General features: G+C 40.0%; 1 protein-coding gene across 1 annotated transcript; it reads right to left on the bottom strand.

Moving 5' to 3' along the window:
* Positions 1–320: 320 nt before the first annotated feature.
* Positions 321–2,517, bottom strand: LOC145126495 (protein FAR1-RELATED SEQUENCE 5-like). The gene is made up of 5 exons (XM_079061854.1): positions 2,397–2,517; positions 1,426–2,299; positions 1,101–1,359; positions 446–872; positions 321–328 (listed from the first exon to the last, which is right to left on the bottom strand). The coding sequence occupies exons 1-5, from the start codon at positions 2,515–2,517 to the stop codon at positions 321–323; spliced, it is 1,689 nt and encodes a 562-aa protein (XP_078917980.1).
* Between the last annotated feature and the right edge of the window lie 13,409 nt (positions 2,518–15,926).

Raw genomic sequence — 15,926 nt, 5'->3', positions numbered from 1 at the left:
CACTTGTCTGTAAGACCCAGGGAGTGGCCCCAGGCTTGACAAGAAAGACCACGCACGGCCCGTGACAATACAGCAAGACTATGTTTGGCACATAGCATCTTACTTGATTATGGATATGTTTGTTATACGTGGCTCATGGTTACGTATGGCATGTATAGATCAGTTGATATGTATGGTATGTGGTATCTGGGGAACTCATTAAGCCTCGTGCTTACGGTTTTCAACTATTTGTTTCAGGTACTAATGTTTTTCCAAGGAAGGAGCTCGGGGCGATCGCAGCGCATCACACCATGTTTCCCGCACTAGATGATCTTTGGGATTTAAAACTCTGATAATTGTTTATTAAGAATGTTATTAAATGATCAAGATTTATTAAGCGATTTTTAATTAATCAAAACGAAATTTTTGGTCTTGAATTTTGGGATGTTACATCTAAACACTTTACGTGTGTAGAATAGAGAAGCATTTTCCTCTATTGGAAATGGTGTTCTCATTTTAGGGAATTTGTCTTTTGTTTTGAAGTCTAAAGAGGATTGAGTATAACGTTGCTTCTCCATGGCAGATTCAAACGAATTCATAAATTTTACTAAAGTTGATGCATAATGAGTGTTTTGATGAAAGGCTGAGTTCTGACTCTCAGAACGAGATGTTGTTCTCATGATACCTGACATGGGGACTCTTTTGAAAAATACAGGTATCCATGAATGTCTCAAGTTGTACATTCTACTTAACCAAGTATTATCGTTAAGATCATATTCATCCAATAGTGCTTGCCATCCCTGTTCGAAATCTTTCTCTTCAAGCTTAGAATTCCAAATCAAGGAGTTGAAATGTAACTTAAATTCCTCGTCGTTGACAATATCCAATGATACCTTACAATGAGAACATGTGCAAAGTGTTAAAAATCAAAATCATTGAATCAGTCCAAAATATATAAAGGAAAACGACACTAATGTTATAGACCGGTACTCAATGTAGAACTATATGTTAGAGATACAAAAGTACTATCATTGATTCTTTTCAGAATATAAAAGTAAAATAACAGTGATTCATAATGAATGCAATGTTGACTGAGAGCTTATTAAATAAAATCTTGTAACCTTCAATGGTAACTTGGAAATGATGTGCCACATACACAACCTATGAATTGATTCTGGGGAAACATTGGCTATAGCGTTTTTCATCGCCGGGTCTTCATCAGATAACACAAGTATTGGTTGTTTACCAAAGGCTTTAAGAAAAGATTTCAACAACCATGCGTATGAGTCGATATCCTCTTTGCTAAGCAAACCAACACCAAAAGTAACACACCTTTTGTGATTGTCGATTCCAGTGAAAGGAACAAATACCATGTCATACCTAAAAAGTGGTAAAAACCAGGACTTAAAATTAAAACAAAAAACATAAACATAAAATATACATAACCTGTTGGTTCGGAATGTGGCATCAAAGGAGACAACATCAACAAATTCTTTATAATTTATCTTTGAGGTCTCGTCAGCCCAAAATATAGCGTTGAGTTGCTTATTTTCAACTCTGAAATCGAATGAAAAATTAGGAACATTTTTTGTTCTGTTAGTCATCTTATCAACTAACATTTGAGCATCAGTTCCACCTATAAAGCAATTAAGATCCCTCATCAAATTTTTAAAATCATCAACCGTGCCTCCAATAATATTGTATCCACCATTAATAGCAGTAAAGAGCCTGTGATCTTGGGTGGCACCAACGTTCTGATTAGAAAGACTGATAATGAACGATTTCTGCCATGAATTAAGTTGTCTATGGTATCGGGAAAACAATATGTTATCTTGAGACATAAGCTCATGATTATGTTCCTCTACAAACTCATATAGCAACCATGTAGAGCTTCCTTTTATCATACTAAATCTGATACATGCATTGCATCCAGTCCTTCGACTATCAGTCCTTCTTTGAATCTTACTTTTGTTTGGGTTCAATGTATCAGCGTGACCTGTATTAGGAAGACCTTGTCTGTTACACACGAGGTATCTCAATCTAATAATACCATGCCTATTTTTTCTGTTCGTCGTTTTTCTAACATCAAAACCTGCTGCAAGAGCGTACTTGTAATACATATCTGTTATATCTTCATAGGACTTGTCATGACCTTTGAGTTTTGGCTTAACTTCATCAGGTACCTTTGGAATCCAATACTGTTTTCCATTAATAATCACATGCTGATGATTAGAACGTTGATGATTATCATTAGATTGATTATCATCAAATACACCCAATGTCTCGTCTTCAATTGAAATATCACGTAAATCGTTTGCATCTTCATCAAAAGAAATGATGATGAATTAACATAAAATATACAACCAAAAATTAGTAAAAGGAAGTTAACATTTACGAAAAATTGTAAGAAATTAAACCTGGATTCATATCAATTCCATGATGTTGGTCATTGAACAGACTATCATGATAAGTATGATCTATTCCATCATGCATTGAACCGAAATGAACATGGCCGCCGTCTTCTGTATGACCATCCATATGGATCAATAGACTAATCAAATCTTTTCCAAAACGATGAATCATACGACTAGTAATATAAAATGATTAATACGTGGGTTACAATTGTGGATTATGGAAAGATCAATTAAGATATTTTCAGGAAATTTGTTTTAATTACTTGTTTGACTTTTGTATAAAATGACATGCTTACCCTTAAAAATAAATTTAGTTATTTTTTTAAATGATAAAAATTGATTGGCTGGAAATCGTCCTCACGTTTTCACACTAATATGTGTTTTTAGATGAACCTACTTTTATATATATATATATATATATATATATATATATATATATAGAGAGAGAGAGAGAGAGAGAGAGAGAGAGAGAGAGAGAGAGAGAGAGAGAGAGAGAGAGAGAGAGAGAGAGAGAGAGAGAGAGAGATATGCCAAAAAATGATACCATAACTTTTGGTTGTTTTTTAAGAATCGTTTGATATTCAAACCGCTTGTCCCTTACCATTAATATACAAGAATAAAAGCAAATAATTCCAATCAATCCCCGATCAATGTTTGCCATGTTCAAAAGTATATGTACCTATGACAAGTTCATTGGTGAGAAGTGTAGCATGACAGGTTTTAGTGGAGTAAAGTTGCCTTCACTTTAATTACTCCACAATCCGTTCAGATATAAAATAGGCCATTTGCAAAAAAGAAAGATTATCGAAGGAAAAGAGTACTTTAACAACGGTTTAGAGGTACGCATTCCTATGTCATCTTTTAACTTTTTTATTTAATTCAAGTCACGCGCCTTAACAATCAATGACTAATACATACTCTAACTATTGATAAATTTAAGTTACAAAATGTCCGATTATAAATTCATTCATAGAATATACGTACTTATGTATCATATCAATGCGTAAGATGTGAGCTGCCACTTATATGAATAGCCATAAATATATGGCAATCATTTGCTTTATGTTGAATAGGTCATATATGTTTTTGTTTCTTCGGTTACAAGATGATTTGGGATCACTAATCTGTGGATACTGTCATACTGATGTAATAGTGGCCCTTGGCAACCCACAAATTCGCATTTGGAATAAGAAAAATCCACTAACACAGAGATAAGATCATCAATAACATCTAACTAATTAAACTTTAGTGCCATTTATACTTTTTATGAAGTTGTTAATCAAAGTCTAAATCTCTCTCTCTCTATATATATATATATATATATATATATATATATATATATATATATATATATATATATAATTGGTGTTTTCCAAAATCATATTTCAAACTCATATATATATATATATATATATATATATATATTTTGGTTTTAAAATTTAACTACTACCTAGTGGTCACAATACAATGAGTGAGAAGGCAGACGGACAACAAGTTGCGCCGTTAAACATCTTTTCTATGATAAAGCCAACTCTTTTAATTACTACAACTATAAATCAAGGGACATAACAGCTATGCATGATCCATTATAATCAATTAAGAAACTCCACCGCATCTGGCGTGAGGAAACCAATTACGTATCAAACGCGAATGGTATGAACACCTATTGATTTTCCATGCACGATTTCTCATGTTTTGTGACTTTGTATGTAACACCTTTTAAAACATCCTGCCTCGCCTTGAAACCCCCAACCCCAAAGCCCACGAGAAGGGATACCCCTATAAGGTCCACACAAGCGTGTTTCCCTCTCACCCATCCAAAAACGAAAACTTTAGTCGGCCTAAGGGTTAACCTTCCTTCTGCAGGGCCAGTCAAGAAATTCACAGGAGCCTCTTTCTTGGCGGAAACCCTGGCACACTTAAATATGTAAAACAAAATATCCCTAACCATATCATGTCTATTTGAACATCGTGAGCTCTTTACAATGGACCGCGTGCTCTCCAAAGGAGTCGAAACCCGCTTTATGACACACGGGGCATATCTCATCAATTGCGAATATAGGGATCATGACCCAATATTTAAGGATAGTACGATACTCCACATGAGACATATGTTGGCCGAACCCATCTATATGGATAGTTAGAGGAAAATCTTGAGCATGTAGTGCTCGTAAACACTCGAAAACTGCTTTCTGCCCAACCGTCATGTCGAAATGCACTTCCATGTCTTGAACAATTTTACTAAAAAAGGCACTCACCAGCATTTGTTGATGTTTGGAGGGGAGACAATATCCTTATTAGTGAAACTGCTAAAGTTAATGCTCGGGAGCATGTTACAAAGAGAAGACGAGGTACAAGCATAATCAGAATGCATACCAAATATGTCGTTATCCCGTAAGATGTGGTCTTGTAACACCCAAGATTAGGCCTTTGAGGCAACAAGAGCATACGAGGTAGCCTCTACTTCCGAGTACAAACCCAGACCACCAAACCTAATGGGCAGGGAAGCAATTCGCCATTATATGCCGTCAAAGAATGGGCCACCACGAACTACGATGTCCTCTATCGCCCCACACAGTCCTTTGTCAAATAACAATGTCGCATCGTCCATGTAAATGGGTTATCACGTCCTCAACTCAAAGAAGAGTTTTGAAATACACATACAAGACCGACGCAAAAGGATCTCACTTTGGGGTTAGACAATTGTGGAAGAAAGCACATCAAATTCAGTACTTTTTCGGCTCTATTTATGATAAGCTGCTAATGAAACTAGTGTCTCTATTAATAGCTCCCCAAGAAGTTTCACCACCAATGCCGGCCTCCCGATGCCAACTGGAAATAACCCCTCACGAAGCTTCTTACCGTCAAAAGAGGGCCAAAAGAGCTCGGTCTTTTTGATATTCAACTGAAGGCCCAATTCTGGAATCTTGAACCCTATGAGAACTGAGGGTCCTCTATTGATTAGTTATTTAGCTGTGTTGACCGCATCTGCCCAAAACATCTTGGGCAAACCTACATGTAGTCTCATGCTCTTCGCCCTTTCATTCAATGTTCTGTTAATCCTCTTAGCTACTCCATTCTATGAGGTGTTTCTGGAACGGTCTTCGGCATCCTGATTCCATGTTCAGCACAGAAATCAATGAATTCTTTGCTACTATATCCGCCCCCATTATCGGATCTGAAACACTTTATTTTCAAGTAAGCTTAATTTTCAACCATCTCTTTCTATTTCTTGAAAGCACTGAAAACTTCAGACTTTTGCTTCAAGAAATAGACCCAAACCTTCCTAGTTCAGTTATCGATGAAAGTAACATAATATCAGGATCCTCCCATTGAAGCAACTGATGTGGGACCATAGACATCTGAATGAACAAGCTCCAAATTCCCTCTCTTGGGTGGATGTCCTCTCTTCGCGAATGTAACTTTCTTCTATTTGCCAAGAATACATGGCTCACAGAAATCTACTTTTACATTCTTCAGATCTGGAATTCGTCCTTTGGAGGCAAGCATCTTCATTCCTTTTTCACTCATATGTCCAAGTCTTTGGTACCATAGAGTGGATGCCCCAACTTCTTCAACAACATGTGCCTCATCATCAGAAACTTCCACCATGTAAAATGTACCCTGCTTCAGACCTCTAGCAACCAACAAGTTTCCCTTTGTCACCTTCCACTCATGATCACCAAAAGTGACATGGTGACCTTCATCATCAAGTTGCCCCAATGATATCAACATTCTTTTCAAGTCTGGAATGAACTTGAAATTCTTCAAAGTCCACTTTGTACCCAAAGTAGTCTTGAGGACCACATTCCCAAAACCTGTAATATCCAGGCACTTGTTATCTGCCAGTTCGACCTTCCCTTGGTACTTTAATCTACGACCTTTACACCGGTGTTAACTTGGATTATGGTTCTATTCTTTGGGCACGAATTATTCAGAGCACAGTCTCCACTTCTTGAAATTCAGAGATCTCTTGTTCTTGTTTCTGATATTGTATTGTTAAACGAGCCCTAACCTACTTAAAGGTTCAATTGGTGGATGATGTTGTTATAGCTGCTATTCCGTTTCTGCAAACATCGAATTTCATGATCTTTGATGCAAGCAAATTTAGCTTCGTTGGTTCCATTCTAGAAGCGATGTTGGAGAAAGTTCCTTCTGACAATGTGATAGTGAATGAGTATCGCAAGCAGCCTGTTTCTGGTGCTCACCCTATGCCAGACGACTTGCAAAAGTCGATTGAGGAGGCAAACAAATCGAAGAGGGTGCAAAGCGAAAGGGAAAAGCTGGTCCTTTTGAGGCTATCAAAGCTCCAAAGAAGAAGGTTAAGAAGTCCGCTCGGAAACCAAGGCCACCATCTCTAGTTGTTCAGGAGGCTTCAGAATCCTGAACACAATCTGATATTCGTGAGGGTGATCCAGATCAGAATGATGTTGATGACACAACCACTACTTCGAAACCACCTACAACCACACCAATTCCGAAGGTATTCACTCCACCTACTTCTTCTACCCCTTTCTCTGACTTTTTTCAGATGAACAGTCCACCATCCTCTCTGATAACCACTTCCACTCCAGTCACTACTACAATACCGATCACTACTGCCCGACTACCATTGAAGATTTATGTGGGTGTTTCTCTTCCACTCTCCATCCCATTGTTTACAGATTCTACCACTACAACAACAACCAAAGTAAGTACACCTGAAGTCACTGTCAACGTATCTGATACGGGGGCAGGTGTTGATTTTGGTGTCACTCTGGGTCTAGGAACATATACATCTTCACCTTTTCGCAATGATGATCCAGACATTGTTTTTGGTGATGATCAGGGTGCTTTTCAAGATTTTACTTTCAACCCCTTTACCGTTTATCAAACCAGTGATGATGACGAAGCGCCGATGACCCAAGGGCAGTTTAACCAACTCAGAGCTAAGTTGGATTCTATTTTGGAGTCATCTGTAACCTCATCCAACTATGAGTTTATGCTGAAGTCCCACAGAACAACGGTTAAGATGCTCACAAAGGAGAATGCAAAAGTCCTTGCTGAATCTACAAAGATTCTCCAAGCATCATAGAAAACCATCTTAGAAACGACCGAAAAAGTCGAAAACTATATGATGAAGTGATGAAATTCATAGCTGAGTTCCGATGCTCTTCTGATTTAAACATTGAGAACGTTAATAAAGTCACGGCGAGTCTTGGCTCCACTCTGCAAACTGAGAAAGAGGTGCTTTCTCGTGTTCGCACCGAAATCAAGGTTGATAATACCGATCTCAACACTTCTATTGTCTCGAAGATAGAACAACTTCAGAAAGACCTTGCTGCAGACAACAACCTCATGGATAAACTGGCTCAAAAGACTGAGAAAGCTAAGCTCCTGTCGGTCAAGCTGAAATACGCGAACAAGCATCTAGATAGCATGGAATCGGAAAAAAATGTTCTTAAGAGTTGTGTTTCGGACGTTAATCAATATCTGCAAAGTATTATAAAGACTCGTGATTCACTACTCACCGTCTCGGTACGTCAACATCTTGCTGACAATCTCAAACCAGTTTTTGCTATGCTTAACAAAATTGAAGGTGTTTCGGAATGCGATGCTCTTCCGAAACAAGGGGGACATAAATAAAAACTCAAACAAAATACTGGTAAACTTACTGATGAAACTAGGCAAAAATCCAAAATCGAATCCTAAGGATCAGAAGGATAATGAAGCTTCTGGATCTAAAGGTAAAAAGAAGGTGTTTGATGATGAAGAAGAAGAGGAAGAGTTATCTGAAGGTGAAAAGCTCATAAGAAAGAAGCGTGATAAGGAACTTGATCATCTCTTGAGAGTTCGCAAAGAGTTGGAAGATCAAGAAATTGAAGCCAAAGTTGCGGAAGTCACTCTAGAAACTCAGAAGTCTCTCTTTCCTCTGTGGTCAATGGAAAGAATTCAGATGGAAGTAGTTGATGATCCGAACACTCACTGGTTGGAGCCTTCGGTATCATTCGAGCTAGATTATACTGCTGACTCTCAACTCGACTTTCCGATGACTCCTAGGGCTTTTCTATTCTGATGCTTTGAGAGGATTGAGAAAGCTCCACTTTCTGAATATGATGCAAATCATATGCTCTTCTCTTTCTATCTCAAGTATGGAAAGCCTCAATACAATACATGTAGTTGACAGAAGATTATTGTTGTGAAGGTCTATGTTCCTGTTCAGGCTGAAAACTTCATAAACATAAAATTCAAAGGATTCAGAGGGGCAAGACGTACGAAATTTGAGTTCTCACTTGCTGATCTGCCGTGCATGAATCCATACGATTGGATTTCTTTGTTTCAGATTTTGTCAAAAGATGAACATAAGTACGAGCCAATCTTAGCCCATCTGAAGAGGATGCTTGTTTGTTACATTCATGAGATTGCAAAGATGGATGTCGAAATAGCATATGTTCTGAAAAAAGAAGCCAATTCTGAAACCTAAGGAGGAATCGAAGGATCTCAACAAGAAGAAGCTAGGAAAAATCCGAAAAGACAATTGGAGTGTGGTGTACCAAAGGAAGGTTGATCAAAAAGTTCAGAGGTGTATGTTCTTATTTCTAGACAAAAACTTACATTAAACTTCATCTCTGAACTACATCATGGATTTAACCAAAGCTTGTAAAGCGAACGATGTTGCTAATCAGAAGTGCTTCTCGGATATGATCAAGTGGTACATAGTTATCCGAAACACCCTTCTGAGTTTAATGCCAAAATTATTTAAGGTTCAGAAGAAACAACAATGAAGAATCTCCTTCACAATTTGACACAAAGGGGGAGATTGTTGGGATTATTAATGTGTTGTGTCAATTGTATATGCTAGAATAGTCTCATTTATACCGGTTTAGGCCAGTCCATCCGTGGTTACTGCTTTCTATGGTTAGACTATTTAATATACATGCATGTAACAATTAGGGTTAACTATTGTATCTCCCTAACTAGCTCCCATAGAGAAGTTCACGTTGAACTCTTCTAGAGCTTTGATAATTAAAGAATTCGACACTACTTTGATCTTCATTGTTCTTGTTCTTTAATTCACATCTCTTATAGAATCTATCGATCAAAGTTTTATTGTTTCTACAATAGATCAGCAGTCCGAGCAGTTATTTGATTTTCAGCACTTGAGGTGAGTCTCCTCTTAAAGTTTAGCTGGTCAAAAGCACCAATGTTGGCCCATGATTTATTAAGATTAGGATGCTAGTTGTATGTATGACCCCTACATGTGTAGTATGTGATATGTGTACCGGGCGGGGCCCAATGCCAAGCGAGCCCTGATGAGTGTATTGCATGTTATTTATCTTAGTGATTCTTGCATGTGTTTTTTGTGTCTATATCTATACCGGGCGGGGCCTGATGAATGTGATGAGTCAGGGCCCATCTCATATTATTGACAGATTTGTTTCGAGCGGGGCCCGATGTTTGTTAGGCATGGCCCATTGTATGTTTAATATGCATGGCTTGAGGTATTATGGGGAACTCACTAAGATTCATGCTTACTGTTTTCAGTTTATGTTTCTGGTACTTTCGGGTCGAAGGGGAAGGGCTCAGGATGACACATCGCACATACCACATTGTTCCGCATTTTGTGATTTGATGTACTTGGATGATTATTGACATACTCTGATTTTCTTTTATGGTTTTAAAAACACGTTTTGGATGATAGTTTTACTGTTACTAAAATAAAATTTTTGGCCTTAATTTTTGGGATTTTAGAAGTTGGTATCAGAGCCTTGGTTTGAGAGATTCGGGCATACTCTTGGATATGTCTAAACTAAAACTGAGGGTTTTGTAGATTTTTATGAGTTAAAAAGTTTTATTAAAGGATTTTCTAATAAAATAAAGGGGTGTGGTGCATGTAATCGACCGAGCTTAAGTAAGTTTTCCTAAAATACCCATACATGTTTTATGATTATGCTTTGAATTGTGAATATATGAATCACATGCTAGATTAGCGCTAATGATCTAGTAGAGATGCCTTTGTATGTCTGTTGTATGAGCTTGTAGACTTGCATGCTAGTATTGATCAATCAGTGATAGGATGGCCTGCTTAGGTTATGCTTGATTCCGATTACTTGACGTTCGAATGTTGCTTGATTTTTGCTTTTAGGAGTTCTCATTAACGTTAGCTAACTAGTAAGCGAATATGCTAAGTTACATATTATTGAGACTAGATAATTTTAAAATTAAAGGTTCTAACTCTCATGCACAAATATTGTCTAAGTCCAACTGTTGTAGTGTGAGACCTTTCATTCTAAGAATTATCTGGTTTCGGTGATATGTAACTGTATTTGTAAGCTAGTTAGAGGGTGTTAAGGGAGTTCCTTTTGCAGCTGATGGCGGAGAGTAGTGTGGCGGTTTCCCTAGGAAAACCTAAGAAAGATTCAATGTTGGGAGCATTGTCTTGTTGAGGGTTGTACGTATAGATAAGGGAGTAACTTGGAGGATTTGGGGCGATCCTTGAGGAAACTATTAATAGATGTGGAAGGTAGTATGGGCCGTACTACTGAAAGTAGCAGATTCGTAATGGAGTGAAGGAAAGCCACAATGATACCAGAAAGCTTATAGAGTATGGGATTCCGCGAGGAGGATCTGGTAGTGGTTCTGGTGCGGGTGAGGGTTCAGGTTCGGGCTCTGGAGCCGGACATTTGGATGATCAGATGCGGGAGTTCATTTCATCTACGATTACCTACAATATTCTTAAGCAAAATCCTGTGATCTTCGACACGGTCAAGGAGGGTATGCTGGAGATTTTGAATGAGCGCTTAGGCGCTTTTCGTTATGAGATGGTGGCGATGATGAGCTCGCACTTTGACTTTCCGTGAGTTCTGGGCATGTGGAACCCCAGAGTTCTTCGGGAAGAAGGACAAGATTATGAGTAGACGTTGGTTAGTAGATGTCGGAAATGCCTTCTGATCTAGCCTTTGTCTTGATGAGGCGAAGGTCAGACTTGCATCCTGTCTTCTGAAAGATGGAGCTCGAGACTAGTAGGACAAATTTAGACATTGATTGGGAGGATAGGCGATTAATTACATGACTTGGGAGGATTTTGTGATGAGATTTTCGGCTGAGTTCACACATGTGATTGAGGTCCAACAGTTGGCGATGGAGTTCCAAGACCTTCGCCAGACTACTGAGACGGTACCGAAGATCACTACTATGTTTCGTGAGAGGGTATTATTGGTTCCTCAGTATGTGGTGGATGGAGAGATGAAGAAGGCAAGGTACCATGAGATACTGAGGAGCGATATCAAGCAGTTTGTGAACAAATCCAGTTCTAGGACACTGATGATATGATAGCGAGGGCTACAAAGAGAGAGAGAGAGAGAGAGAGAGAGAGAGATTGACTTGGATATGGAGAGGAAGAGGAAATCAGATCAGGGTCAGGGTTTACAGGGTTCGGAAAAGAGGCCCAAGGTTTTTGACTGAAGATTGAGAGACCAGCATGGTCGGGGCCACTGTTGCAAGTGCGGAAAGGCGCACGATAGGGCATGCATGGTGGGTGGTTCTGGCTGCTTCAAGTACGACATGACAATTCATATTAGCAGGGATTGCACTACAACCACCCCCACCCAAGTATCTGATCTGATTTGCTTTCATTACAATCAGAGGGGCCGTAAGAAGGCCAATTGCCCTAGTTTAGCAGCAGTAGGACCAGTGGTAGCACCTGCTCTAGCGACATTACAGATTACTGATGGTTGCCAGAGCAAGGCAGATGCGCTTGTTGTGAGGAGCATGGCTTTTCAGCTGACAACTGAGGAGGATCGTGCAATACCTGATGTGCTGACGGGAACGTTCCATGTGAAGGGTATCTCTGCCTTGGTATTGTTTGATCCGGGGGCTACCCGATATTTTGTATCTCTTGCGCTCAACAAGAGGTTTGTCGATGCTTCGGGGGGGCTAGATTGTCCATTAGAGGTTGAGATTTTTTATGATCGTTCTATGCGAGTATCTAGAGTTCATCGGGGTTGGGTTCTGGAGTTGTTCAGCTAGCATATTTGATTTATTGGGTTCCTATTCCCCTGCATGAGAGCAAGGTTATTATAGGGATGGATTTATTGAGCCCCAATGGGGCAATGATTTATAGCGAGAAATAGTTGGTGCGTATACGCACCCCAAGTGGGGGAGATTTGGTAGTTCAAGGAGAGGGCGTTCAACACGGGCCGATTTTCTGTGCAGCAGTGAGGGCCAGACGCTATCCTCAGTGGGGTTATTCTGGATTTGTCGCCTACGTTATAGATACCCGACAAAAGGGTAAGGTGACTGTGGATGATGTGCCAGTTGTTCGGGAATATCCAGATGTGTTCCCTGATGACTTGCTTGGAGTGCCTCCAGAGAGGCAAGTGGAGTTTCGGATTGACTTGGTTACCGGTTCGGCTCCGATAGCCAAAGCACCATATCGGTTAGCACCTCCAGAGATGCATGAATTGTCTACACAGCTGCAGGAGCTATTAGACAAAGGGTTCACTCGGCCGAGTAGTTCGCCATGCGGAGCATCGATCCTATTTGTGAAGAAGTATGGGTTACATTGGATGTGTATCGACTACCGAGGGTGGAGTAAGCTAATGGTGAAGAATCGTTATCCACTCCCGCGGATTGAAGAATTTTATTTGACCAGTTTCAGGGTCCATCTTGGTTTTCTAAGATTGATTTGCACTTGGGTTATCATCAGATGAGGGTCAGAGAGGAGGATACGTAGAAGGATGCCTTCTGGACTTGTTATGGTCATTACTAGTTCATGGTGATTCCCTTCGGGTTCACTAGTGCTCCAACCACATTCATGGACCTCATGAATCGTCTATGCTGACCTATGTTGGTCTGGTCTGTGATTGTGTTTATCAATGACATCCTGGTCTATTCTAAGACCTAGGAGATGCATGAGGAGCATCTAAGGGAGGTATTAGAGACCTCGAGGAGGGAGAGATTGTATGCGAAGTTCTCCAAGTGTGAGTTATGGTTACACGAGGTGCAGTTTCTGGGGCACCTTGTTAACTAGAACTGTATTCTAGTCGATCTGGCCAAAGTCGAGGCGGTGATGAGATAGGAGGTTCGAAAGTCACTATCTGAGATTTGGAGTTTCCTTGGTTTGGCAGGTTACTATCGGAAATTTATTCGGGATTTCTCCAAGATAACGGTTCGTTGGACTCGGTTGACGAAGAAGACCATCATGTTTCCTTGGGGGCCTGAGCAACAGGCAGCTTTTGAGAGATTGAAGCAAAAATTGTGTGAGATGCCGATTATGACCCCGCCAGAGGGTGTTGAGGATTTTATGGTTTATTGTGATGTGTCGATCACAGGTTTGGGTGCAGTTATAATGCAGAGGGGTCGCGTTATCGCCTACGCTTCGAGGCAGCTGAAGCCTCATGAGCCGAACTATCCTACGCATGATTTGGAGCTGGGGGTTGTGGTGTTCGCCCTCAAGATTTGGCGGTATTACCTCTATGGGGTCCGTTGTAATATCTACACAGATCACAAGAGCCTGATGTATTTGATGGATCAGCCGAATCTGAACATGAGACAACGTAGGTGGTGTGATGTGGTGAAGGATTATGATTATGAGACCCTTTACCATCCGGGGAAGGCCAACGTGGTGGCCGATGCTCTCAGCCGCAAGGCAGACGCGACTTCGATCAGAGCTATGTGTTTGAGGATGAAAGTGATTCCTCCACTCATGGAGCAGATATGAGAGGCTCAAATTGAGGATTTGAAGGAAGAGCGTCGAAAGAGTTGTGGGTTAGGTGGATTCCTTCGATTATGATAGTCGGGGGTTATTGACCCCTCATTGGAGAGTGTGGGTTCCATACTGGGGTGGTGCACGACAGGTTTTGATGGAAGAGGCACATAAGTCGAGATTCTCTATTCATTCTAGAGCGACAAAGATGTAGAAAGATCTCCATCTTGATTATTGGTGTCCATGTATGAAGCGGGATGTGGTATGGTATGTGGAGAGGTGCTTGAGTTGCAGGAAAGTCAAGGATGAACATCAGCGACCTCACGGCAAGATACAACCTTTAGACATTCCTGTTTGGAAATGGGAAGGGATTACTATGGATTTTATCATGAAGTTTCCTTGGACAGCGTGCGGATGGACTCGATGTGGGTCATCGTGGATCGATTGAATAACAGCGCGCATTTCATTCCGATCCAAGAGAGTATCTCTGCGGAGAAGTTGGCCGACATCTACATCAGGGAGGTTGTGGCATGACATGGGGTGCCGGTTTCAGTGGTTTCAGAGAGGGATGATCGGTTTACTTCTAGGTTTTAGAAGAGGTGTGACAACCCAAAATTTGTATTCTGTACAACCTCTCACTTCAATAAGAGTCAGAACAGTTTCTGCTAACTTTCAGGCTTTTTGGATTAAGTTCTAGTGTTTTAAAGTTAGTAATTCAGGAGATGACAGGAGAGAGGATGCCCTAGGGTTTATTGTGCAACAATAATGTCCCAAAACTCCAAGAGTTTGGAGTTTACGGCCTAAACAAATGTGTTTACGGCCGTAAACCCTAAAAAGGGGGTATAAATATGACACTTAGTCATATTTTACCACTTTTCACATTTCAAGATCCAAAACCAAATTCTCTCTCAAGTATCATCCAACATTTCTTCAAGATCTTCAACTTGTAAGTGTTTCTAGCCCTAATAAGTTGATATCTACCCTAATCTAGTGATCTAACATGATTCCATCCGTGAAATCATTCCAAAAGTGTAGATCTTCAAGTTTCACCAAGAACACCAAGAACACACACTAGTGTTCTTGGACTTTTAGCACCTTTTCAAGCTTCTACCTAGTAAGTACTCCTACCCTAGTGTGTTATAAGGCTTGTTACACTTCTAAACATCAAGAAAACACCCAAGAAACACAAGATCAAGGTGTTTACGGTCCAAGATGTTCTTGGACCGTAAACCCTATTAAGGGTGCCAAAGTGTGCCCTAGTCCCTTCTAAGCCTTGGAAACTAGTCTAGACCCCTTCCTTATTGTGCTTAGGACTCAAAACAACCAAAAGACCATAATCATTTGGGTTTACGGCCGTAAACTCCAAGGGAGTTATGGTCACAAAACCGTAAACTCCAAGGGAGTTTACCCTTGAACCCCAAACTCAATAGCAAGGTCCTACCACCCTTAGATGCAATCCTTATGACTTATAGCACTTAAATCAAGTGTTTTACATGTCTTAGGATGTCTTAAACTTGGTTAATTAGTTTTTTTTATGACTAATTGGGTACATATATGGGATTATATGTTAACTAGGATCATTGTGTGTGTACAAGTCTTCACTTGACACTTAGGATCCTACATCATTCAGTTCATCCGCAACCACCCACTACAGGTGAGTTCATACCCCTTAATCAATCTTTTAAATGATTTTAAATGCTTTCATGGGGGGGGGGGGATACAAGTAGAAAACAGGAGGTTATAGAATCAATCACATGTGATTTATAACTGTGTTTTCAACCAACTGATTTCACATGCTTCAAAATGTGATAAATAGAATAGTTTTCGGCTGTTTTATACTTTGTTAT

Source organism: Lactuca virosa, chromosome 7 (genome assembly GCF_052849685.1).
Source record: "Lactuca virosa cultivar CGN04683 chromosome 7, Lactuca_virosa_CGN04683_v6, whole genome shotgun sequence".
In the NCBI taxonomy this organism is placed as follows: domain Eukaryota; kingdom Viridiplantae; phylum Streptophyta; class Magnoliopsida; order Asterales; family Asteraceae; genus Lactuca; species Lactuca virosa.
Note: the sequence above shows the minus strand (reverse complement) of the source record. Positions and strands in the feature narration are given on the sequence as shown.

Bases quoted from the DNA above. Each gene is read 5' to 3' on its own strand.
- LOC145126495 (XM_079061854.1), bottom strand. From the start codon at position 2,517: ATGGATGGTCATACAGAAGACGGCGGCCATGTTCATTTCGGTTCAATG. The intron at 1,360-1,425 runs GTTATGTATATT...ACCACTTTTTAG, and splicing joins GCCACATTCCGAACCAACAG to GTATGACATGGTATTTGTTC. The intron at 873-1,100 runs GTTACAAGATTT...TCTCATTGTAAG, and splicing joins TTTCCAAGTTACCATTGAAG to GTATCATTGGATATTGTCAA.